We start from the raw sequence: 27321 nt of genomic DNA on the forward strand, positions 1-27321 counted from the left end.
AGCTCACACTGCAATTCTGACTGTGAATTCAACAAAAAAAACCCCCTAACAACTTTCCCCTGCCTCCACCCCCACCCCATAATCCATCCATACAAGAAGCCCCTTTCTATTTCAACAACAAAAATAGTGTAGTGTTTAATTTTAGAAAATCTATGAAGAAACTTTTAAAACTCTTATCAAATTTAGAAAAAACAGGTACAAACTATTTGGATTTTTTAGTTATATAAATCTGGGGATTTTGGTTTATGAACCATATTTCAGAATAAACAGAGAAAAACCTTAACGGGCACAATATTAACTTGTGCTTGATTACTTTGCTAATATAGGAGGAAAGGATATAAAAGATACCAGGTTAGTGAGAAGACTGCTTGAGACAACCCTCTGCAAACCCCAATATTTTAGCCTACCAATCAAGATGCAATGCAGGGACATTTTTCTGTTTTCTGTTCATTACATGCTGCAGAAACACATTATCCAGCTGTGTCAGCTATCTCAACTCCACACTTTTATATTATTCTTAGCAGACGATCAGATGAAATCACTAATAAATTAATTACCTAAAGATAGAAGAACAACATACACTGACTTGCCAATCAGTGAAAACCAAAAGGCTGCTCCTTGGTACTTCTGAAGCAAATAGTCAGAAGATTTATTCTGATTGAAGAAAAACTAGAAAATAACTCCAAGTAAAGGTGCTATTCTCTAAGGTATCTTTCCTTTTTCTTTTTTTTTTTTTAAGAACAAACACAGGTATAATGATATCATCTGATGCTCTGAGTTTAAACTGTTGCCAAAAAGTCAGGCAGAAGTGATTACAAAAAGAACCTGCAAACTCTACAACCTCCAGAAGACAAACGTCTCTACCAGGGAAACCACGAAGAAGGGATTAGTCTATATCAAGAGAATTCCTGAAATATAAAGTTTGATGCCCCTAGAGAATACCTATCTTCACTCCAAGTTTAGAAACCCACAGAATTAAAACCCCAAACCAAAACACAGAATAAAACCCATGCACCAAAAGTGAAGCCAACCCTCCTTCAAAACCCCAAAGGAAACAACCACCCTCCCACCCCCCCTTTTTCATTTATGCTAGGACAAGAAAATCTAAAAATCTAAAATCTCTTAAGACTTTCCTAAGCCCTTGGGAGATACAGTGGCTGTGGTATTACTTATGAAAGAAGCTAATCCATCTAACACAAGTCATCATTTGCAAATGCATCTATAAATTGACAAGAGCAGATCCAAACTCCATTAAGCCCTCTCCAATCTCTTCCACTATAGACACAAGTTTCTCACTTGAGTCCAATCTCACTGAGAGCTCTCTCACACCTTGCTCCAAACAATCCAATTATCTCTTATGTATGTAAATTTCCCCCAGTATGATAAAATGGCATAAAAGTTTTATTGCTTTCCCTAGAATATTATCTTATGTTAAGTATTATGCAGTAGAAAGGATCAATTAAAAATAATTTAAAAATTCCTAAGCAGGAAACATTGGTTCCAACTTGTTCTGTAGAAAAAACCAAACGTTTTGCAGTTGGTAATCCTTAAGAAGAACCCCTTTTTTTGGGTACTCATCAGTAAAATGCATTGGCAGGTGCTCACAAAGAGACACAAGCTGCTTAAATAATTGGATAGCTTTACATTTATTCTTATTCTTAAATTGCATATATTATTAAATTATGACTGATTCACTAGCTTTTGAATAATCACCGAATATAATTTTATGATGATCTAATTAGGATGAGACACAGCCCAAAATGCATACTTTCAGATAAGTGAAGATATAATGAAAATGGAAAAACAGGCTATATAGAGAATACAGAAACTGAAAAAAAAAAAAGAGTATCTTGTTGCTTAGCTATCATAGAAATAAATATTCAGCCACCACCAATAGTGGACTTTCCAATCCAAAAGATGCAATAAGTAGTCTTTACAAAGTCAATGTTCTTTAGTATTTTCAGTGACAATGCTGAAATAGAGATACAATTAATTATGCAGATATCATCACAACCGGAACAGAAGAAGAAGCAAAGAGCACTGGCAAAGAGAAATCAAAATGACTAACCAACTCAAAAAGCAGCCTAAATACAAAACAAAACTGGAAAAGCCAGAATAAAAACCAGGTTCTATAAATGATAAAAACAATTAATCGTACAATCAACGTCGTGTTAAAAGTTAGAAAACTCTTAATGGCCTTCTGGATCCAACTTCAAGTAAAGGAAGGCAAGAGGAAGCACCAAGCCCTGCAGGTTAGAACAGGCATTCCGTTTCAAAGAGTGAGAATTCACTGTTACACCTACTCCTGGTCACTGCCAACAGCACAGACAACTCTTTTTCAAGGTCCAAAGAAAGGTTCAAAATTCAGCATCAATAGGTCTACGTATTAATTTAATGCAATCCATGGAAGCAACCTAAAAAAAAGTTGACGTGTTTTATAAAACAACCTGTAACTTATATCTGTGGACTTTCCAAAGATGTTCATTAATCTGAACTGAAAACTGCTAATCAGATAAAACAGGGTAATGTTCAGACACATAAACTACTGCTGCATACTGAAAAGCACTACATACTTTCCATGTCCACTACAGTTAGAGAACATTTAATGGCTTTACACTGCAACAGGAGACAAGCAATGGTTATTTATCCTTCTACTAAGTGCCTAACTCTATGCCAGTCAGCATAATTATCAGAATAAACTGCCCAAGGAGACAGGAATTTCCATGAAGCAAGCCTTTACAGAAAAGGTCTGGCAAACATCTGTCAAGAACCGAGTACAGCTTATTCTACTCTGGGGCAAATGGATGAACTGGATCTGCACGTCTTAACATTTAATGCATGCCTCACTGGAGGATGCAGTAACAAGGAAGAATTTTCTCTGTCAACAAGACCATACTAGTGTGCCATTATGAGGAACACATTTTTAATCTGTTCAGCAGAAAACTCTCAGAAGGCTAACAAACAGCAGTGTGGACAATATCTTGATATCCCATTCCAGCTCTATTGTCTGGTACTGCTACAATCAATGACAAGGCACAAAAGGAGACAACAGAGAGCCATATAATCTAGCAGATGTACTGAGCCCTGGGAGAATAAGCATTCTTTTTCTGCCTATCAAAGATAATTACATACTGAAGCATGTTCTGTACGGTATTAAATGGCTTTGGGCACTATTGTTGGACTCTTCTAAGGAGAGAATTAATTCTTACAAACTCCAAATGTGTTTCTCCTTTTGATGACATATCTGTAATTTACTTCCTGAGTTTAGCCAAGTAATTTTCAAAGTATAAATTCAGATAAATGAAAATTTCATTATGTTCTTATGTTTATAAAATAGCTCATGCAAACATTATATGGTCTAGGTGCTCTACACACTCCTACAGGTGTTGGGTTTTTTAAATTTATGTCTCCAAGATGAGCAACTGAAAAAAAAACCCACATGTACCCTAAAGCATAAATGATATAAACTTGTGGTATTAACAGGAATGTTATTCCTAATGATTTTTTAAAGTTCTCAGAAGATGTGAGTGTGTAGCTTATTCACATAGCTATTCACTGGCTGTTAGAACAGCATAATAAGCAATGACTTCTGGATAAAAATGAAAGATTAAATCTCAGTGAGCAACACTGAACAAAACAGTGCAAGCAGTTTATCAGCTTATTTTTTGATATCAACTTAATCAGTCCACCAACTGGGATTCCTCATTTGTATCCTTGGTCAAACTTCCACTTTCCCTTAGATTTTCATTTTCTAAGTAATCCTGCTTTTACTGGCATGTTACGTTCAAAGACCAGGCAAGGCAGAATGTTACATTTGTCCATATTTTTAACTTCTGTACTGATGACCAGTCTCAACAAATAACAACTCCTTGTTAGGGAAACCAGCTAAGGGCAGACCTTGACCAGAACTAATATGATAATGCAAGGGTTTTATATGTGATCATTAAAAACAGAACGTTAATTTACTCCTTTTTAAATCAAATCAAAGTTGGCCATATTTCCCGGTGGTTAAATAAACGGCATCATGTTCGCTCTTCCGTTTCCTGGAAAAAGTTATCCATACCTTCATATGAATTTGTATCTTCTTCCTTAACATTCTGGCAAAGGAGCTATAAACCTCTGTTTCAGAAGATTCCCTAACTTGGCAGAGATTGCAGGACGTGGGTGTTCCGCGGCTCTGCAGATGTAACTGCTACTGTTACTATCAGAGAGGGAACACCTTTGGGAATTACTGGAGAGGAAGGCATTGAGACAACCAGTGAACTGGACACAAGGGTCATTGATAAGACAATTCCTTTGGCAGTGGCTGCAGGTTCAACAGCCAGTCTGGAAACTGGCACCAATTTTCTAAAATGGCAGCAAGCAACAAGGAGAGAAGGCGAGGGGGAGTCAGAGAGTAGAGAAGCAACAGGGGGTTCACAAGTAAACTCTATTTTGATTTTTTTTTTTGTTTTTAATTCAGATCGCATAATAATTTGTATATGAAATACAAAGCCTAGGAAGGAAGGAAGGAATCTGCACTACAAAAACAAATTAATCTATTTCTTTATGCTCAAACCTACAAATAAATGCACTCCAAGCATTTCGAGTTATATCTTTAGCAAAGAAATGGGGAAAAGGAAAACTTAAAAACTAACATATTTCAGCAAACCTGATATTTTTGCTTTGATGAAAGTGAAGATGAAAATAATCTTAACTTCTGTATTATAGATTTTAATTTTTTTTAAATTATAAACATGAATAAATCTTGAAGAAACTGACACAATTCAGCTTTCTTAGCATGAGAACAGCTGTTGATTATGTCAAGGTTTTCTTGGGTCAGAAGTTGGGCTCTTTTGAGAAATACTGAAGTGTCAAAATAATTAACTGAGTTCATAAAGGTAGAATATTTTTTTTGTTAAATAAATAACCTAAAATCTTTACAAAAACTAGCTTATTTACAACTGTAGAAATAAAAAGGCTGTATTTAATACCATTAAATATCACTGCAAGAGTCTTCCTATTCTTGCTGCTTGTAGGCCCCAGACATTCCCTCCTCTTTCCCAGTACTGAATGACACTTCAATTAACTTGATCATATCCCAAACAAGGACCAAGACAAAAAAAAAAAAAAAGAGAAAATAGGGAAAAACAAATGGGGAAAAACGGGGAAAAAGAAGGAAAAAAGAAGAAAAAAAGAAGAAAAAAAGAAGAAAAAAAGAAGAAGAAAAGAAGAAGAAAAGAAGAAAAAAAGAAGAAAAAAAGAAGAAAAAAAGAAGAAAAAAAGAAGAAAAAAAGAAGAAAAAAAGAAGAAAAAAAGAAGAAAAAAAGAAGAAAAAAAGAAGAAAAAAAGAAGAAAAAAAGAAGAAAAAAAGAAGAAAAAAAGAAGAAAAAAAGAAGAAAAAAAGAAGAAAAAAAGAAGAAAAAAAGAAGAAAAAAAGAAGAAAAAAAGAAGAAAAAAAGAAGAAAAAAAGAAGAAAAAAAGAAGAAAAAAAGAAGAAAAAAAGAAGAAAAAAAGAAGAAAAAAAGAAGAAAAAAGAAGAAAAAAAGAAGAAAAAAAGAAGAAAAAAAGAAGAAAAAAAGAAGAAAAAAGAAGAAAAAAAGAAGAAAAAAAGAAGAAAAAAAGAAGAAAAAAGAAGAAAAAAAGAAGAAAAAAAGAAGAAAAAAAGAAGAAAAAAAGAAGAAAAAAAGAAGAAAAAAAGAAGAAAAAAAGAAGAAAAAAAGAAGAAAAAAAGAAGAAAAAAAGAAGAAAAAAAGAAGAAGAAAAGAAGAAAAAAAGAAGAAAAAAAGAAGAAAAAAAGAAGAAAAAAAGAAGAAAAAAAGAAGAAAAAAAGAAGAAAAAAAGAAGAAAAAAAGAAGAAAAAAAGAAGAAAAAAAGAAGAAAAAAAGAAGAAAAAAAGAAGAAAAAAAGAAGAAAAAAGAAGAAAAAAAGAAGAAAAAAAGAAGAAAAAAAGAAGAAAAAAAGAAGAAAAAAGAAGAAAAAAAGAAGAAAAAAAGAAGAAAAAAAGAAGAAAAAAAGAAGAAAAAAAGAAGAAAAAAGAAGAAAAAAAGAAGAAAAAAAGAAGAAAAAAAGAAGAAAAAAAGAAGAAAAAAAGAAGAAAAAAAGAAGAAAAAAAGAAAACCCAACATTATTTCATCCCTTTACTAGTAAGCCAATTTCCTTTCCTCATTTTACTCTGTTATCTTCCTCTTCTTATCTAAGTAGTTCATCACAGTTATCAGAAACAACTACCTTCACCTCACTTTACTGGGACCCATAAAACAAACTGGGAAGAGACTAAAAAGTCTAAAGTTTTCTGTAATGTTTCTGGAAGACAAACAGTTTCAAGTAGATGTTGAATCTTCTAATCTTTTCCTATTTTTTTAACCTCTTCCTGTCTTATATCCATTCATTAAATGGTCTGATAGAGAATACAGATTTCAACAAAAGAGTAAGTATGACCACACACATACATGTAAAATCCTTTTCTAGAGAATACAGTTTTAAAGACTGTTGGGAGATAAATGGATTTGCTCTCCTTAGGGCAATATACATGTAACTCATCATTCACAATGCAGAATATTATTCCAGCTTCTGTTACTCATTAGTACCACAGATAAACCCACAGTCTATTGTACAAGTCTACTAAGCAGATAAATCAGAGAATTGGGTTATTTGTAACTTGGTTTCAGAAGTTTGAAAATTATGGGATACTTCACATTTATAAACAACAAACCATCCTTCAGCATCACTGGACTTCCCATATTCCTTCATTCTCCAACATGGATTGTACAATTTTTAAAGTAACTCCCCTGTATGCGAGTTACTCTTAACCCTTCTGCAGCATTTGGCTTTCAAGTCCTCCTTAACAGAGGGAACAAGTCCTTTTGTTACAAAGGAATATAAGAAACTTGTATTTGTTCATTGGCCTGTGCTCTGTCACAGGCCTTCAAAAACGTTTTGTCTGTTTGTTACAGAGAGTAAGACGTTGTAAAATTAAATAAAATATGGATAATCGTTCTTGTGAGTGTATAAAGACTTCATACTAGCTAAGATATGAAGACTCTACACTAACTTACATCAAATTAAACCAAAGCATCCAGCTTCTTTTTCAATTGTTGCAAATGACAATAAAAGGCGTAAGTGCTGCCCCTTACAGATAAAGTAATGTAAAAAGTACAATTTTTTTTCTGCATTCAAGATATCAGAACACAGATTCATATTTATTTCTTCCCATTACAGCAACAAAAATATTGACACATGCTCTTCATTTCACTGAAATTAAATGGACGTGAATGCAATTTTGTTACCTTTCTTGCAGTTGTTTTTTCCACCATGGTGATATTGCTGTCAGAATTTTCAACTTGAACTGTTTTTGTAGACCCAATTTTGGGCATTTTATAGCTGTTTAGCTAGCAGTATCTTGTATCAGTGGGTTCATCCTGTGTCTGAAAAACAAACAAACAGCATTACATAAATATACACACTGCAGTGTCATTTCAGGACAAACGTTACTGCAGATGGTAGCAGAGCTGAATAGTACCCCAAAAAAGATGTCTAATAATGACACCTGACTTCAAGCATCCCACTCACATGCAGCTCAAACCTTGGGGGAAAACCCCAAAAGGTCTAACATGGTTTTTGCTGGGCACAATGTCATCAGAAAACCATCAAGTCAGATGCTGAAGTGCCTCACCCCTCTCATCCCTCTAACTTACCTTTTTGACAGACTTAACACTTACAGCTATTTTAATAGGTTCACAGGTTCAATATCTCACTTATTTTAAAGACTAGGGAGATTCACAAGAGCATTTCTAGCAACACTGGGAAGAGAAATTAAGCTTTCTAGCCTGGGAAACTGAAACACTGTCTACTTAAACTGCTATGGAAAAAAAGGTCAAATCTTGGTGATTTACTATTCCTTCTGCTGGATCAAGAGATATCTGCTAAAAGAAAAGTCTTCTAAAGCTTAGGCCTGGAACTAGAAGCCTTAATTTCTACTGTCTATCAAATTAATTACATAAGACACCACTATATACATATATCTATATAAAGCTTCAAGAGCTCTGTAGTGTTTCATCTCCAGGGTACACCAAACAAACGTCATTACAGATTCACGTAATGGAAAAGGTTCAACTCGCTCTTCCACAGAATGAAGAGCCACCCTTCTTGTAAGAGTGCCTGAGAGGAAAGGTCACATGAGAAGTAAAACTGCATTTGATGTCACTTTAAAGCTGGTGCCATTTTATAGATCTTTTTGAGTTGATGTATTATATTGCAAATATTTATGTGATCACAGCCTTACTGTGCTGTAGTAATTTTATGTCTCCACAAGTCATCGTTTCAGGTGTGACATTTCTGTTGTTGCTTCTGTCTCTGTTACAGAACCAGGGACGCTATTTTGGTTTGACACAGTTAACAATAGAAACTGGTATTTTCTCTTTGGCAGATGACTGAGAAAAATGCTTTCCATACTAGACCTGACACACAAAATGCAGACACTCTAATAAATTTCTACATCCCACCCACACATCCATCCCCCACAAGACCTTAACTATGGGAAATTCCCTTACAGAATATGGTCAAGATTAATATTATTGTTTACAACAGTGTAACATCTTACTTTCTTAATCTCCCAGAACAGGAGAGGAAAAAACAGAGGGCAAGGAAAGTTCAAAATGCTCCATCCTAAAGTCAGAAAATTAGGAAATGCTGCAGTGAGGTCTGCACTTTTCCTCCCTTTCATACACATCTGACAGTTTTTTGTTTTGTTGGTTTTTTTTTTCAAACTAACCACAAGCTTATGAAAAACAGGAAGACCTTAACTAGAAACTATCTCGCATTCAATAAACTGAATCTTGTCTCCACTGCGATACAAGATTTAATATTGCCAAATTCCTACTGTTCTACATTTACCCAAGACAAAAGAAACATTATTCCATTCATTTATGTAGTGTCAATAAGATTTATGCAGCCCTACTGATACAGAGAGTAATTGTTCAATTTTAATGTACATCAAAGCACATGGTTATCTGCCTTTCTTTTTATTTGCTTTTCATAACAGCTGCAGGAAGAAAAATGTTTATTGGTTCAACGGAGAGTACTCTAGAATGAGTTTCTCATAGTTTACAAACACATTTCTTAATCCTAAAAGAAACAAGTTACTATCTTCACAGAAAACTACTACTGCAATGATTAGACCAACAAGTATCTCTGCTTCCATAGGTTTAGAAAATGACACAAGTCATAAATCTGCTTTTGCTCAGTTAGCTTCTCAAATAATCTCTTTAAGTTTTCATTTGTAAGAATTCCCATTGTATATATCATCACAATTAGAACTACTTTAAAAAAGATCAACATGTCAAAGTTATCCTTACTATTTTCATCAAAATATTTCTCATTGCATATGCTGCTGTTTCCTTTTCTTCTATTTTTAATGCTACTTGACTCCCTGAAACTACCTCCATTCCTGCTTTGCTCCTCTTCCTCTCCCAGTTTCACATGCCATTCCATGGTATATGACAGCAAGAAGCCCAACTTCACGAGTTTAGTAAAATGCATTAGCTTAGGCTTGGCTCCATTGCTCTTATTTGCCTCACCAGCAGGGCCTAAACACCAGCAACTGAACTAGAGTTCTCCTTCACAAAAGGCCTGGTCTCCCTGCATGTCCTCTGAAGCAACAATTTACTTTTTTGAATGGCAGACCAAAATTCCCAATCTCAAGTTGCAGGTATTGCATAGGGGCAAGAGGATTACAAAAACACTTTCAAAGTAAATTTAAATTAAAGGTATTTTTAAATAATAAAGTTAGTTCAAATAATATACAAGTATAGGTTAATGAAAACAGAAAGCATCGGATGTTTCCATTGTCTTCATCAAATGATCCAATGGGTAGAAACTGATGTACAGGAAGTTCCACCTGAGGAAGAATATGAGGAAAAACTTCTTTACTGTGTGGGTCACTGTGCACTGCAAAAAGGTTGCCCAGAGAGGTTATGGAGTCTCCCTCACTGGAGATATTCAAGAGCCATCTAGACACAATCCTGTGCCATGTGCTCTACCATGACCCTGCTTGTGAGCAGGGAGGTTGGACCAGATGATCCACTGTGGTCCCTTCCAACCTGATCCATTCTGTGATTCTCTGATTAAAATTAAATGTGAATTCACTAAATTCTTGACTCCAAGCCAATTATGTTTTGGAAAGAAAACTGCTTTGGAAGTTCATTAAAACTGAATATCATAAACTGGGTTATTAAAGCAGAACAACCACAACTACCACACTGACACACAGTAGGTATTTCCATTAAGTGTTTTATGTACCAGATTGCTATTGCACAATGCCTGTGTGAAATACTTTTCAAACTGACTAATGCTTCAAACATTTGAGAAAAAAATATTTTTCATAAAGGGTAGGTTTTTTAAATTATTAAGATTACTATGATCCAAAAATCAAGCAAACTATTCAACTTGTGATTACATAACATATATATATATATAACAATAAAACTCTCCCCCAAAGAAGTGATTTTACTGACATTTTAACTTTATTTCTGTTTGCCTGCAGTTCAGTGCCATTTCAACTCATGGTCTAAACACAAACATTTGCATTCAAAGGGAAAATGTAGAACATTAACAGGGTCTTCCAGGGAAACCTAGATCTGTCTGCTTTGAGTTTCCTTCAGGGCTGTTTCTTAATGCAATTACTGGTTTATTAGGCAGTCCTGATGGCACATTTCAAATCAGCAGAACCCTAAATTAAAAGTTAAAACTCTTTAGATTCAAAATTATTCTCCTCTGTCACGACAAGCAATGCCATCACTTTTCATTTGACACACTGGCAAAGCTGTGCTTTTTCTCTGACAAACTGATCTACTTCAAGTTTTTCAATAAAACAGAATCTGCTTCCTATTAAAGAAATGTCCCTGCATGTAACAAAACCAGATATTCTGATTTTATGTTTGGACATCTTTCCTGCACGTTCATTACCAGTTGTCAGTATTCTACTATTTGAAACACTTTAAATCTTTTTTCTCAATCATTTTTCAACTAAAGGAACTAAAAAATTCTATTTTCTCCTGAAAGTAATGAAGGTAAGCGTTTAGACAGATCTACAGGAGGTGTCATAAAAAACTAGGATGATTTCATATAAAAAAGCTTGGCCAACAAACAAACAACCACCCCCCAAAACCACCAGAATTTCAGATGTAATTAGCTACAGAAAATTAGGCACATACTAAATCTCTAGTACCAACAAGTTATTGTATTAATTTGTATAAGCTTACATCTAGCATTAATTAAAGGGCTTGCCTTTACTTATGTAAAAAAACCCAGAGAATTCATACAGTGCTTCCAGCCCAGTCTTCTGAGAAACTGAGGCCCATGTATTTGAGTTACTTGCCTATGTATGATTCACCAATGACTTTCAAGCCTATAGATGGATTTTCTTCAAATTTGACAGCAGTGTAAAGTTTTCAAAAAATCTTAAGCAGTCACAGATTTAATGGAAAGATGTGGTTGGTGGATAATCATAATAATTACAATAATAATCAATCACTCATTTCCCTGAGGGAAGGTTTCAACATGCGCTTCATGCCATACTGGTTGTAAGAAAACTCCACATTGGATGGCCTTTATAAACCATTTTTCTTCTCATAGTTACAGGGGAGTCTCAGTTGAGACCTGCGCTTTACCTGAGTCCATCACCCACAAGACATAAATTTCTTAAGCATGGTTAGTTCCGGTGCTCACAGAACTACTTGCTTCCTTTCTGGTTCACAGTGCATGTTTAACTTCTTATTCCTGCATGTCTTCCCCGTAACACATACAGCAAAAGGTTACACAATGCTTAGGGAAAGTTTTTTTTGGTAGCCCTGTTGTACAGCTGATCTTGAAGGTCAGCTCACTGCAACTACTACACCAAATCAAGGGGGCACAAGACAGAACTTCTGTGAGAGCATAAGTAGTAGATGGGTTAATTTCCAAGAAACTCCATTTACCCTTGTGCTCTGGAAGTATTTACATTTAAAAAGTAGAGGATCTAGAATAAGGCCATCTTCCCAACTATCTCTGTTATCCCATATTTCCCATATGTTATTTCACCTGCAGAGGAAAAAAAAATAAAGAAGAAAAATATCCCTCTCTTCCAATAGGGATTTACTCCAGACTGGGAAACAGTGAATCGACTGTACCAAATAGTTGACAGATGTGCTTCAGAATGCTTTGATAAAATTAAACTACTGAAAATGACAGCTAAGGCTACATTTACATTAGCAAGAAGTAAAGAATTATCAAGAGCGGATCTGTAGAGTGGAACAGTTGGTAACAAAAATTCAGAATTTACACTAGTCACATTTAGCAGATTTGTTCTGGACTATTTCTAGTTCAGTTCCATGTACTAAATGCACATTAAAGATTGGAGCACATTCAACACATTCTTAAACACATCTCCTCAGCTTAAAAGAGGAGGAATCAAGCTCTGAAACCACAGAGGGCACACTAAACTACAGTGAGAGGATAGTCACTGATACAAACTAAGAGATGGATCTGCTTTCCTTTTAGCACTCTCCTCCCTCCCGCCCCTAAGAATTTGTCTCATCCAAGTTTATTTTGAAATGATTTAGATCTTAAAGCTATTAAGAGTCTATAATGGAAAGGAAAAAAACAAGTTGGTGGATGAGTATAAGAGAGAGATGTCTAAGAACAGCTGAACTGAGAGAGAGGCAGGCAAAAGCCAGCATTACATATTCTGTTCAGAGAAAGCCAGCTGGCCAACCCGTATGTACACACTGGCTAATTAAGAAGTATGTAGGTAGCTCACGCCCAGCCATACCAAATGTTATCTGCATTCTGGTGGGAGTGTGTCAAACACAGATGAGGTTAACACACTGGGAGAAAGGGAACGGGCGCAGCACAAAGGACCAAATATCTACAGAAAACTGGTATTTTTAAATACTATAAGGAGCAGAGTTTAAGCAGAAAGGTATTAGCAAAAAGATGTTCATTTAACTAAGTTTAACACTGTTCTTTTGTTATCAGGAAAGTGTAAATTACTTCAGTATTTTATTTCACAACAAAAGCATCCTTCAGCAAACAGCTTAGAGAAGCAATTTCTTTCCAAAAGGGAGGTTAACTAACTTCGGCATTCCTAATGCTAAATGAAACATATGATGGGAGATGTAACATCATTGTCAATTTTTTTCTTCTTATGGAATTCAGTGCTTCTACACACACAGCTACTCAGCCAGAACCTACAGCTATACAATAAAACAGCTCCTGGTAAAAGCACATGTTACCAGATCAACACCTATCTTTTCACATACAGTGTCCAGAAAGAAAAAAGGGCTTGAAACAGAACAAGAGATTATTTAGGATATTTTGGTTAGAGGCTGGGGATGTGCTAAGAGGCACAAAACCAGCAATTTGGGACCATGGGGAAAAAGACCATTCAGGTTACAACACACAGCAGGAGGGTGGTAGAATCCAGTAATACAGGGTTGGGTTTATCTGCACTGGGAATTTTAAGATATATAAAAAGGACATCTGTCTGTATCTTAACCTGATAACTTCCCACACAGAAGCATATCTGTGAAGACTAAAACTTCAGATTAACTAAACGACAGAATGTGACTGTGATAAGGAAGAAGCAGAAAGACTTTGAGAGAACACGTAAGAAGGGATTGCTCTTGAGAAGAGAGCACAGGGGACTCCATGATCAACATACAAGAATTTTTTCCCAAGACCACAGAACACAAACCAAAATTCCTTAGTTCTTGCCATTTTTGTGGCCCTGTAAAAAAAGCACAAGCGTTCCATATCTTTCTCATTCTAATGGAGAATGACAAGCTTACTACTGTGGCCAGTTTTCCTACCTCCTTGGACAGATATACTTGTAGAAACGATGTCTTAAACACTGCCAATGTCTCATGAGAATGTCAAAATGATGGTAAAGGATGGGACATCACACAGGGCATGCACTTCAAAATCTCATCAGAACATTATACAAAATGCTGTTCTGAAAGGTCAACATTTCAGAGTGACTGCAGCCACAAAAATATTAGTCTTTTTATGAAGGTCTTCATTGCAGAGGACTATATAAACACAGCTATTCTATAACTCAGCAGTTTATTTGATCTTTACAATAAAGACAATGAAAGGGTTATTAAAGGCTTCATTTAAGCAGAAATAGTTTTAGGTTTCTTGTGCAGAGTCCTATGAAAACAGTGTTATGTGGATCCCCCCCCCCAAAAAGACTTCCTCTCAACCATTTAGCAGCTGAGGGTGCTGCTGGGGGCCGACATGCACGTTACTGCTAAGCAGCATTACGGAACATTTTAACTTAAGTCAAGGTTGCGTAGGTATGAGATCTAGATAGTAAAACATTTTGTCCAAAAGCTGATAATACATTAGACATATGCAGCTATAATGGACTAAACATATACTGCAGTACACTCCTACTGGGAAGGCTGCCTCCTGCTGCAGGCTAGAACCGTATTAACCTTTACAAGCTTAAAGGAAAACACAGTCCGCCTAAGAAAAGATTAAATAAAGGCTATTTGCGTACACTGTACTATTTGAGACTATATTTTTATCGTTACCATTTCCTGTATGTGGTGTACACTGCAATACCTTCAAATACAACAAATAGAACAATTTACCGGGTACTTTTTGCCCTGCACTCCATGGTCTCGTACTCACAATTCAGTTTTCTAGCAGTAACCAGCACACAAATTACTAACCACTGCTGGCTTCAGGTCGCGCACCAATTTGGTATGCTGGAGAGAACACTGACTGAATGATACATACAGTGGCTTTTACAGATGAAAGGTGACAAGAACATTTTTATTTGGAAAATATTCACAAGGTCTTTTCACATGATTGTGACGGTTCAGTGCATGCAGATTCCAGCGTCAGGGTTATGATGAAAGAACTGAACTCTAACACAGCCTCAAACTAATGGTGCCTAAGGCAACAGTCTGTTGCTGTATTAAGTGCAAATGCAGCACCCAGCATGGACTCAAAGTCACAAATTTGGCAGACTTTACTGCATTTGACAATAAAAAATATGACAAAACACTCTTGGTCCAGAAGTGAGAAATTATTTTTTGTTACAATCTTCCTTTAAGATTTGCGCAATACTTGGGACTGTGTGGCCAGAACATGCAATGCTGAGATTAGTTCTACTCCTGTCTTTGTTATACCTATTGTGCAACGTCAGAAACAGTGCCTTACCCCTCCCCTGCAGCAGTTCTCCCTACCAGATGTAACAGGATACACTAAAAATCAAAGAAAACAAAACATCAGCCTAACAAACACACCTTTCAGAAATATATGCCAGGAAACAAGTTGGATATGTGTATTTTGGAGACTCCTCATGTACTAGCTAATAGATGGAATAGACTACTAGACTCACTGTCCTGTCAGAGAGTGTTTCCACATTTTATTTTGAAATGTTTAGATACTTGAGATCCAAACATATAAGGTTTGGACACATCTTACCACAATAAGCAAAATAAACTATTTATCTGAGCTTCATCTTATAAAAGTGTCCTTTATAAAATAAAGTATAACAGTGAAATAGGCATGGGCAGTGACCACTCAAAATCTCCAGAACAGTTTTTAATATACTCTGAAGTACCTACTCATCACATGCCAGACTACACTACACAGGGCTAGAATGAAGTCCCTAAAAAACAGCCAACACTCAGACAGCAAGAAAGATTTTCCAATACTTCAGCTGGAACTCACCACTACTTCCTACGAAAATAAGGAACATATCTCATAGTCTAGGAATTTCTACTAGGAAGAGGAAAAAAATGAGAGGACATACAACTCTTTCCTATGCAGAGAGCAAACAAAACCTTTGCAGGGGTTTTCCTGCACTTGCCTATATAGGACCTTAGGCTCCTACCCAAATCCCTATTTTAAGAGCCTGAGTTTACTTGTGCTTGGTTTCAAATGTCAAGTTCCATAGATTTCACAATACTCTCTGATTTGTTTCTGTGGTAATGTAGCACCCAGACTTGTCAACTTCTTTATAAAAAATACAATCTATTAAAGAGAGTGACTCAATCGATAGTTTTCTCATTCAGTTTTAGTAAGGTTTTCCTCCTTCCCCCCCATTTTGTTTTTTTAAACTAAGTACATGCTTACCTACAATGCAAGAATTTCATTGTTCATAGAATTAAAGAATAGCTGAGGTTAAGGGAAATTTAAAGGTCATCTAAGTCTCTCAGTTATCTAGTCAGTCAGACATTTTCAGCTTTCATCATACCTGGCATAGACCAGGTTGAGTTTGTTACTTGAGCAGAAAAACACAGTAAAATAAATAATGGAAAGTACAAACCTTCCTATTCCTGACTAACTGTAGGCAGCTGTAAATTACGCAGTGGCATTTTACAAGCAGCACACTGTGGAAGATGAAAAAACTCTGGCCCAAAATTTAGTTTACAAAATCCTATTCACTGACTGAAAATACCACACCCCAATACGCCCTTGAGCTTTGTTACATGAATGTTAAAGGTACTAAAGGTTCATAAATTACAGAGAGATCATGCTTCACTAACAGCTGTATCTAAGCAAGAGATGACTCCTCTTTCACATCACAGTTCATCACTAGAAATACATGTGCACATCTTTCCAAAAGTTTTCTTGCAACTACAATTAAATGTCAACCAAGTAAGGACCAAAACTCTTACTGGAGTAAGCTGGACATCTCTTGCCTCACACATTTTTAACTAAAACTCAAAATCAACATGTCTGAATGAAACCAACATGTTGACAACCTGGTGAAGTTCTGAGGAACCAATTACCACAAACAGGTGCAGTAAGTGGTTCACTTGTTTCCAGAGAAAGAGAATCTATTTGTCACTCTTAACACAATTCCCTGCTATTTCTGCTTGCCTTGATTTCTGCCTTCTTAAAGGCAAGAAAATGTCTACAACACTTTTTAATTTTAAAAACATCCTAAATAAAAAGCAGGGCCTATCCCTGACACCACTACGGAGCTTACTATCCATAAATCAAAACTGAGAATAAGGGTTATACTCCCTCTCCCTTCACAAATGTTATTTTGTTTTCACAATATTGCTGGAAGATGGAAATGCATTATTTCCTTTGTTTTACAGATGGCAACGTCAGTTCACAGAAATAAGGAAGTCAGAAGTTTGGCCAATTTGCCATACCTGTAACATTAAAGACTTTATTTTTCAGATTATTTCACATTAGATAGTACTTTATACTTGTTTAGATGATAGCTACCAGTGACTTCACTTTGAACTTCTGCAAGCAACTCCTCTCTCCTACCACTGCTGAAGGAAAAAGCAGACATCCATGTGCGAGGAAAACACCTAGCAAGTGCTCATAAAAAGCCTGTATCTTACACGAATTCCAAAACTGAAAGACTGAAAATAGGTAATTTTCAGGGTCATTGTTCAGCTTTCTTCAAGACGTGACCCTCTTCACCGGCAACCTTCTTCTAAATTAGAGAACTTATTCCAGCTTCTGCCACAGGACTCCTCTCTGAGCAGTATCCTAGACTGCACAAATGCAATTTATCCCAGAAATCCACATGGTTCATGATTTAAAGTGGAGTCCCAACCAAAAAAAAACATCAACCCATGGTCCAATTCTGCTGTGTGCAGATACAGGGCAGGCAGCATTTCTGACACAGCGGTGTCACGGCCAGAGGGCACGCAAACACAGACAAGAAGCACTTGTTTCACTTCTTTTGCAACACACTCCTCCCATTTCCTTCCTTTACTTTCTCTGAAGTTTCCAGTCTCGAACATATTCTGAGAACCTCCCACTACAAATGTCACTCCACATATCAAGATTATGAAAAAAAAAAAAGAAAAATCAAAGCAGTTTGTTGGTATCACACTTCTAAACTCACATTGAAGTAATTGCTGTTTATGTCTTTCCAAGGCACTGAAAAAAACCCATGAAAACTAGCATTTTGTCAAAATATCCTTGCAGGTGCTATGTCAACCAACTGAATCTTGCTTGGCATGTTAAGACCTAGCAGTTAGTAACAGATTATGACAGAGGAAAAGAAACAAAGGATCACAGATATCTATAAATGACCTTTAATGTTCTTCCACAAAGGCAACTGAACAGCGAAGAACTAAAGAAAATTAGTGTCTAGGCTCTACCTGTACTTTAACATCTCACACCAATACACTAAATATTGAAGACAAAGTATGCAAAAAGGTGTCAAAGGACAGGACACTCTCAAATAATCTGTTAGATTCAAGGACCCTAAACCTGGGTAAACCCATCTGCATCAATCCCCACCCAAGAGACTGCCACAGACTGTAAGGTGCTGAGAAAAGGTAGGAAGCAAAAGAAGTAGGGAGGGGATGATTTCTTTTCCCAGCTGACTCTTGTCCAACTCCCTCCTAGGATGCTGAACTCCGCCCTGACAAAAAAATGTAAAAAAAGCAAGTGGAATTGATCTGTTTACATAATGTTACTTAGGGTGAAAAAAACATGTTGAGAAACATGGCCTAAACTGACAGAACAGTGCGACTCTGAAAACAGGTGAGTGGGGAGGACGATGCTTTGCAACAGGGATCCCAAAAGAAGATTTTATATAAACAGACAGTTGAAACAGGAAAGCACGGAATGAGAAGGTACCTGAAGAAATAAAAAAGATTAAATACTATGATTTCTTCACTTTTGTTTTTGAACAGAAATAGTTTCAGAAGTCTAAAATCCTAAATATTAGTTGTTTAATAAAAGAAACACACAGGGCCAAGGAACTGTCCTTACAATAAGCACTCTCTGGTTTATACTTCAATAAAACAGATGGTTTATATTCAGGATAAACTTTCAGAACAGAAGTCCTACCAGCTTAAAACCACAGAATTATCCACTATTTCAGAGGAGTTTTTGAAGGGCTGTGGGCTTGGTGAAGCATGTGGACTGGATACATATACTACAAATAAACTTGCAAAACCATAGTCTTAAGTAATTAATAACTTTCACAACAGACTGGAAAAATGCTAGTTTTTCTAGAAAAGCATAAAACAGTAGGACATTTGATATCACAATGGCACCCCGGATTGCACATGAACAGCAGAATCTTTATCAATAAGCCAGTATTATCTTGCAAAAAAGGCAGATCATTCTATCACATTTATTTTATCACTATTTCCTCTTAATAACCAAGAAAAGTACTGCATTCAAAGCATTTACATTTTATGACAAATCTGATTTTAAATTAAACAGCTTAAATTACCAAAGCTGATAGTTTGTGGAATTTGCATACATAAACCAGATATTTTCATCTTGGAATAGCTAGGAATTATTTAAAAGCAGGAAATCCTCCCTGATTCTGAGAGACTTGAGTTAAAGCTTCTCTTTATGCTTATAGATACACATTCCCTACCCCAAACTGGGAGGGACAAGGTGTAAGAAAGCATTAAGAATAGGGTTATCTCCTGGCATTAGCAACAATCATAAACAACAAAAGCAAGCACTGCCTCTCCCCAAATGGTGACAAACCTGCCTTCTAGAAGTCAGACACTGACTCCCATTTCAGTGTGGCAAGAACAGCTCCCATATGGTAACAAGGGGCATCATTCCTTCTGAGCCACTTACACTATTTCTACAGCATTCCTTCCCGTGGGCCAGTAAGGAACTGCAACCCGTGCCAGAATTCAAGATGAATCTGAAGGACATCTGTCAGTATTGTCATGTTCTCAAGTAAACTTCTCTATTCTCAAATTAACCCTTTATCTTTTCATGGAAGATACTACCATTACTGTTCTTATGTAGGCTGGCTGTTCTGCAAGGAAGCACTAGAATCCAACAAACAGAACAACGAGGGTACAAAGAGAATTGGTTGAATAAATAATTGTTTTTCTTCTTAAAAGAATTCTGAAAGATCAAAAAATATTAAGTTTCTTTTCAGATGTTCTCAATATTCAAATGATTAATGTCTGAAGAAATTCTCTTACTAATATTTTATACGTCAGCTACTTTTTGTATTTCTTCTCCTCTGGTAACAGAAAATTAGGTTTTTTCAGTTTCTCACTCAAAAGCTTACTCAGAGCTGCAAGCACTGGAAGAGACTTTTTTCAAGTAAGTTCTTGTACTAACAACATACAGAAGACATACCTCGGTTTGTCTTCTCTTTCTTTAAAGAAAAAATCAGAAGCTGCATTTTTAAGAGGAGAAATGTGAAAAAAGTCTTATTTATACAACCAGTTAATTAGTCACTTAAGTTAAAAAAAAGAAAAAAGACTTTATTAAGAATCTGCGTAGCAAAACTTAGTAGAATGCACCACAGCTTTACAAGACTACCACACACAGGCAGCACAAGAAGAATGCATCCTTTGACTATTAAAAATTAAATTAGTCAGGAAAAACACATTACCTACAACAGCTGAAAAAAAAAAAAGGTCTGGCAGTTTTATAATTTGTCAAGCCTTGAACAATAAGTTCAGCAAGAAATCCCAACACACTAACTAAAATTAGAACTTCACAAATAAAATTATTTGCACTCTAGCAGGTCAAATTCCAGTCAAGTTCAACCGGTCGTGCCCATAAGCAATCTGCACTAGCCGAGCCTGCAACAACCTGGGGGTGGACTAGATAACCTCCAGAGGTGCCCTCCGATCTCAACTAGTCTATGAGTCTGTCCCACGAATCAGAAAAGCAGATGCTCTTTACCTCAGTGGCAGCGAGTCTCCTGGCAGTTCTCTCCTCCTCCTGACATGTTCAGCACATGGAAAGGTTTGTGTCTTCTACCTTCTCCAGTAACTTATGCTATGAAGTTAGGAAAGCGTTTATTCCAACAAGTGCTTACACAGGTGGCTATAAGAACCTGTGTGGCTTATGAGTATGGATGTCATACTCAAATCATATCATTAAGACAGCCACGTAGACTACACACATCATATTCCTACTGAGGGACATACCTTGGTGCCAAAATAAACATTTCCATGGAAAAACAACCTCTCGTCTTAGAATCAGACATAGATAAGCTTCTGGAGTACCTGAAGGGATCTCCCTTTATTCTGAATAGCCTCTCAAAATTAAGAAGATCGTTTATTTTACAAAGAGGAAATCTGTTCTGGGGAAGGAAAAGAAATATGCTAGCCCAAGAACTCTGGCTCTTAGGAGCCAAAGACAGTTATTGCAAAATTCATTAGTCAACTCTTTTAATCTACAAGTCTAAAAACTTGTATGTTCGCAGGTGCTTCCTCTTGAGTCTTTTTTAGGATGAGCTATGGGCTCAAAGGAAGCACCTGCACAGATGTTTAGAATAATATGATACTCTCTTTACACTAAATGGAGAAGGGGAGTTGTAAACATCAGGTTTGATCTACTGGTTACTCCTTAAAGTAAGTAGATATTTGTCAATTAAGAAAGAACATTGCATACGCAGAGTCTACCAAAGAAAAACTTAAAAGCCTTTCTATCAGTATTTAGCCAAACTTAAGATAAGCAAGCCTACTGTCAAATAATTTTGAAGTCCTTCTACAGGAATCTACTTTCCCTCTGGAAACCTTCTAAAGATCTCCAAGACAAGAGATTTCAAATATCTTCTATTTAGGCCTTCATAAGCTAATGATAATTTGTCAATCTAAACCCAAGAAAACCCACAACTTATCTGCAGCACTGATAGAAAGAACATCACTTAAAAGCACGCAAAGGCCCTTCACAGGCTAAAAACGGATGAACTGCCAACACCTACTCACAGTCCTTCAACTTTAGCAGGATTCAGCACGGGTAAAACAGTGCACCCAAGTGCTACCATTCATGAGAAGAACCTAAAGCAGCAGATGGAGGAAAGAAAGCAAGCTTGGCTTACTCACAGGTTCTCAACTGGATAACAGAGGTTTTTGTCCTGGCTAAATTGTGAAGACGTGCAAAATATTCAACAGCCTTTATTGCCACCTCTTGACCATCGCTACCTATCACAAAAATAATAACGAACTCATCTGTCACCTCCTTTATGGAAATAATTTTTCTTCAGGGTGGAAAGAGATAGCGAGGGAACAGATGAAGTGGAAACAGAGAACAACCAGAATACTGTTTGCAGACAAGTATGACTATTTAGATCTGTAAAACTACAGTGAGTGCTGCAATTAACCTTCATTAATGTTTTACTGTAATCTGGAGAATCAAAGGGACTGGAAAGCAAAGAACCAGTTATTTTCAAGAGAAATGACAAGATTTTTTTATTTATTTAAAAAAGGTAATATGGCTGTCAAGACACCTCTTTCTTCTTGAAGTCAAAAGATGAATGGATTAGCACTACCCACACTAGAAGGAGAATATCACTAAATGAAAGTTCCGTTTTCTCTTTATCATTATAATAGTAGTAAGAACCCAGATTAGCAAGTTGCTGAATAGTGTAGAGCACCACAGAAAGTTGGTTTCTCTCAGCTGGTTCTTTGTTGCACGCAGTATTTAAGGACACATAAACAAGGGGAAGACAGCTCCACAAAACAGCTAAGAAAGCTATGAGAAGTTTGAGTAGCCAGACACCTATTAAGTAGGACTAATACAAAAGGCTTTGAAAGAGAAGGGAAACCACAGGAAACGTCTTCACATAAGTAAGCTCCTTTAGCTGTCATCAAGCAATGAACTTTCTAACATCTACCACAAGAGTACTCCTGGAAATGTGTTAAGTGTTATTTGGTTTCTGTTGCATATAATACATTTTGAAGCTAGGATGGGAAAAAAATTGCTTTCTACCTCTGATGTTTTCCAGCCTCACAAATGCAAGACACAGAGTTGTTCCAATACTCTCCATCTCCACCAGGCTCCTTACAAGTAGAAAGCACATGATAGGAGCAGAGTAGAAAATTATACATATCAAGCCTTTCTCCTCAATGTTCATTATTAGTTTTTCTCTCTAATATAGCCCATAATTCTGTCTCTAACATTGCTAATGGCTTTTTTTAACATAAACCTGTATGAAACCCATCCTCTTGTGACATTATCACTACCTAGAGCACTCTGAGTAGAAGCCATGAAACTGAGGAGTGTTTATTCATTTGTTGTTCGCTAAAGATAAAAGCAGTTGCAGCAGACATAAGGATGCTTTGTCAGATCCAGCGAGACAACCCAAAATAAGCCAAGGCAAAGTCATACTCTCAAGGGCTTCAAATCTCTTTTTAAATGAATATTTAGGCTTTAAGCAAGGTGTCAATAAAGGTCCTCAACTGCCTCCATAAGCTTCTTGAAGAACTTCGTAAGATTTCTCTAGGGTCTGGAATAATAATGAACTGATAAGGAAAGAACTGAAGATGTTAGCAGGGTACTGACTTCTGTGATTCTGTTAACAAAATCATTCACTGTAATAACACAAAATGCAAGTCTGAGTTTGTGCTAATATTTATTTCATACCATCTGTCACTAGAGTCTAAGTAGAGACTAATGATGTAGTTAAAAAAATAGTTTGATTTGGAGACTAAATGACCAATCAACATTTATAATACTCCATCTGCAATAGAACATGGAAAAGAAGAAACACCAAACATTTATGCCCAGCGCATTTCTTCATTAGATAAGATCCCCAAAAACATCAAGGAAGTTTTTCTGAGTGTGCAGATTAACAATGTGGTAGCAAGTTAATCATTACTTATTTTGTGATCAATAGTTTGTTCCAGTTTTGAAGAGGACCAACTGCACTAGTCTTCCAGCCCATTTCATCAGCTTAGGATCATCTAAACATGGTAAATCAGTTCAACAAATAGAATTGTCCTGTCTGTATGCCCAATACTGAGGAAGAAGTTCTAGCTCAGCCATTTCTAGGTGTCCATTTTTCCACTAAAAAGGATATCCAGGACTGTCCACCTAATTAAGCTTAAACTGCAACAGCTTGTGGGGTTTGTAGCTATTTAAACAGACACCTAAAAGCGCAAAGAAACTGCTGTTCAAGAATACAATTGATGAGCACTAATTTACAAACACTGGTATTCAACTTTCAGTATATGCTTTTAATCCTAAGGTAAGTGGTAAGATAGCAGTACCTCCTGCAACTAATGCCAAGCAAACATGGAAGCTTCATACAAGCACTCATTCAACCTGCTTATTAAAAGATTTTTCCTCTAAGAAGTTACTATTGTGCAAGCCTGCTGGAAGAAACCGTACATGAATTTAAGTTTGTTGCATGGGGCTTGCTTTCTTACACAACATCTGTTCTAAGCTTTAATGTCTGTAGTATTCAGAGTTCACAAACGATTTTGAATAATCCTCTGGGTGGGAGAAGAACACACAAAGAGATGGCAAGGGAAAGCCAAAAATATTTATATTTGAAAGACAGAACTGTCATCTTAGTGAAAGAACCAAAGGCATTCTGATCAACTGCCTGCACTCAGTGATTACCCCGGAAAAGCCAGGAAATCGGAAGGGACTCACATAACACACTGAAAAACTGACATCGCCACAAGTATGCCACCATAGTCCCCTGGGTGCTGAGAAAAACATTGGTACTCTCTGACATTTCATCTTGCAAGACATACAGAAAAGTAAAAGTATTAAGGGGGAGGTGCGGTGTGAAAAGACACAGGTAGTCAATGACATCACCACTCCCTTTCTGAAGAAGTATTCTGCTGTACCTCAAATCCTGCAATTTTACTCAAACAGTTTCTCCAGTTTGCACAGAAACCTACTAAATTCAAAGAGGGTGAGATTAAGGTCCTCAGCTGATCAAGTCACAAAGTCAGCTCGGAATCTGAATTTCCATAATTAAGAGTAAAAAGAGTGAGACATACCCAACACCTGCACAACCTCAAATGACAAGAACAGTTGAAATACCCTAACATCTCAAAGAATTTTCAAGATCTATTACTCTGGGGATTCTTACCCACTGAACTGTAGCAAAGGATTCCAGTGGAAGAAGAAATCATAGGATGCTTGGCTCCTTGCAGCTACACAGCACCTGTGAGTAGCTCACCATGTCCTTACCTAGACTAACTAAGCTGCCACCACCTACATATTGAAATACACCTAAACCCTTGCTATTTTAAAACTAGAGAGAAGTGCCCCCCACCACCAAATCATGACATGTCAATAAAAGTGAATTATTTTAATAACAGTTAATGATTTCTTATAGACACAATGATCTCACCCCTTCCTCACGTTCCAAGATTAGACAGTTTTTTCCTGGAACATAAGTACATTTGGACTGCTCCACGTCTGTCCAATAGCTTTTTGTTCCTATAAGCACCACAATTCACTCGCTTTTCTCCATTAAAAATTTGCTTTATCCCATGAATTATCTTGTAATTCAGAGGTATAAAATTCAGACTTTCCTCTGCATCATATGGCCCACAGGAGAAAGGTGTGGAATGCAGTGACAGTGCCCCAGGCAATTTCCACAAGACCTCTAGTTGATAATACTGATATTAAATAACAGTACTGATATTGGAATAGGCTGCCCAGGGAGGTGGTGGTGTCACCATCCCTGGAGGTGTATAACGAAAGACTGGACATGGCACTCAGTGCCATGGTCTAGCTGACACGGTGGTGTTCAGTCACAGGTTGAACTAGAAGATCTCAGAGGTCTTTTCCAACCTAATTGATTCTGTGATTCTGTAAACTATTCATTTTCTTCGGGAGTTTAAAGTAAAGAAAAAATAAATTAAAAATCCTTTTATTTCTTATCAGGTATACGGTCCTTTGGGAAACAAAAAACATATATACAAAAAAAAGACCGAGTATTATCAATGGCCCCTCAGGCTGTAACTAGAATGAAGAACTGTACAACCGAGCCTGGCATTCTCTCATTCCTTGCCCTTCCTTTGTTGCCTGCTGTCACCTGTGCTGCGCTCCATCCACATCGGCGGCGGCTGCCTGGCGCTGGCAGGAAGGCAGGGAACGCGTTATCCTGCCGAGCAGCCTCGGCGGGGCCGACCTCGGCGGAGCAACTCCCGAGGCTGCAGGGAGCAGCCGAAATTCCCGACCCGGAGGCGGGGCGTGTGTGCTATGTGCGTGTGTCCGTGTGTGTTATGTGTGTGTACGCTGCCATGCCGCGCTCGGCACCCGCGCCCCGGTCGCCCGTGCGCCGCCGCCTCCCTGCCTTCCCCCGCACCTTCCCGGCCCTGCCTCCCGCGGGAACCCCCCGCGCCGGGCGGCGGGGCAGGGGCCGGGCTGGGCGGGCCGGGCGGTGACAGCGGCGGCCATGGCTCCCGCCGCGGCGCTGACGGGCTGACAGCGCGGCCGGACGGGGCCGGGCGGCGGCGCGGTGCCCGCTGCCCGGCGGTGACACCCCCGAGGCGGCACCGGGTGGGCGCTCCCGCCACTCGGGGACCAGGAGGGGGCACCCCGCGGGCACCGGGTGGGGCCGGGGGTCCCCGCCGCGCGCTGGGAAGGTGCGCTCCGGTCCTTACCTTCTCCCGGGAGCGCGGCAGCGGGACGCGTCCTCCTCCTCCTGCGCTCTCTCTGGACGGCGCAGCCGCGGGGACTGGGCAGGGAAGCGGGTGCCGCTCGCAATGCCCGGGGGCTCGGGCTCAGCCGCGGCTCCGGGCGCTGGGGCTGCCGGGGGCTTGCAAACACCCCGCCCGCCTGCCCGCCTTCCTTCCTTCCCTCCCTCCTTCCCTGTCTCCCTCACGCCCCGCGCGCTGCTCCGCTCCCCCCCCCGCCCTCCCTCCCAGCCGCGCTCCCATTGGCCGCGCGCCGCCCACGTGGCCCTCGCACAGGGCACGGGACGCGGGCGAGCGACGGCGCCGCCAACGACACAGCGCTCAGGCGGGGGGCTGGGGGGTAGCACCGCTCCTCTCCGCCCCATTCCTACCCCTGTCCCGAGGGAGACAGGCACGGACGCCCGCGGGGAACGACGGGCTCGAGGAGTGCCAGGGACGGACGAGCCTGGAGGGGGAAGCGGGGGGGGAAGAGGGCGGCGGCGGCGGGAGGAGGCGAGCACTGCGCACGCGCCGGGGTGAGTGGGGGAGCCGCGCATCCTCTTGGGCCGCGGCCGCTGGAACCTTCTGGAAATGGCGGCCCCGGCTGCGGCGGCGGCCGGTAACGGGACGAGATGGCGGACGAGAGCTTCCCAGTCCCCCTCCCGCCGTGGGACGGGAGCTGACCTTGAACCCCCGGCGCTCCCCACCTCGCCCCGTCCTGCCCCTACCGCCCCGTCCCCGGGGTGGGGTTTTTCCGGCGGCGATGGCGCAGTGAGTTTTAACGGAGCGGTGCAGTGCGCGTGCGCCTGTGCGGCGGGCGCATCCCATCCCGATGAGGAACCGGGCACGGTCCGGTACGGAGGGGCTGCGGCTAAAGGTCCCGCAGCTTTCGGGAGAAGCCCCCGGACGCAGGTGCGTGTGGCGCGGTGCCGGAGAGCCCGGGGGGGGCCGTTCGCCTTCGGGAGAGGCTGCGGGATGCCGATCCCGCCGCGCCTGGGGATCT

At 38.8% G+C, this 27321-nt stretch overlaps 1 protein-coding gene across 2 annotated transcripts in view; it reads right to left on the reverse strand.

Moving 5' to 3' along the window:
- ANKRD12 (ankyrin repeat domain 12) overlaps nucleotides 1–26517 on the reverse strand; it is a 59193-nt gene extending 32676 nt beyond the window's left edge. The window contains exons 1-2 of one of the 2 annotated variants that reach the window (XM_051772583.1): nucleotides 26307–26517; nucleotides 7269–7406 (exon numbers count right to left, since the gene is read on the reverse strand). In XM_051772583.1, coding sequence (XP_051628543.1) covers nucleotides 7269–7355 — 87 coding nt within the window. In that variant the 5' untranslated portion in view covers nucleotides 7356–7406; nucleotides 26307–26517. Of the gene's footprint in view, nucleotides 1–7268; nucleotides 7407–26306 lie in introns of those variants that run through there. The other variant, XM_051772586.1, reaches the window with a different exon arrangement.
- Nucleotides 26518–27321: the final 804 nt, after the last annotated feature.

The sequence above is a fragment of the Manacus candei genome, unplaced genomic scaffold (genome assembly GCF_025592945.1).
Source record: "Manacus candei isolate 608988 ecotype Guabito, Panama unplaced genomic scaffold, ASM2559294v1 h1tg000008l, whole genome shotgun sequence".
NCBI lineage: Eukaryota > Metazoa > Chordata > Aves > Passeriformes > Pipridae > Manacus > Manacus candei.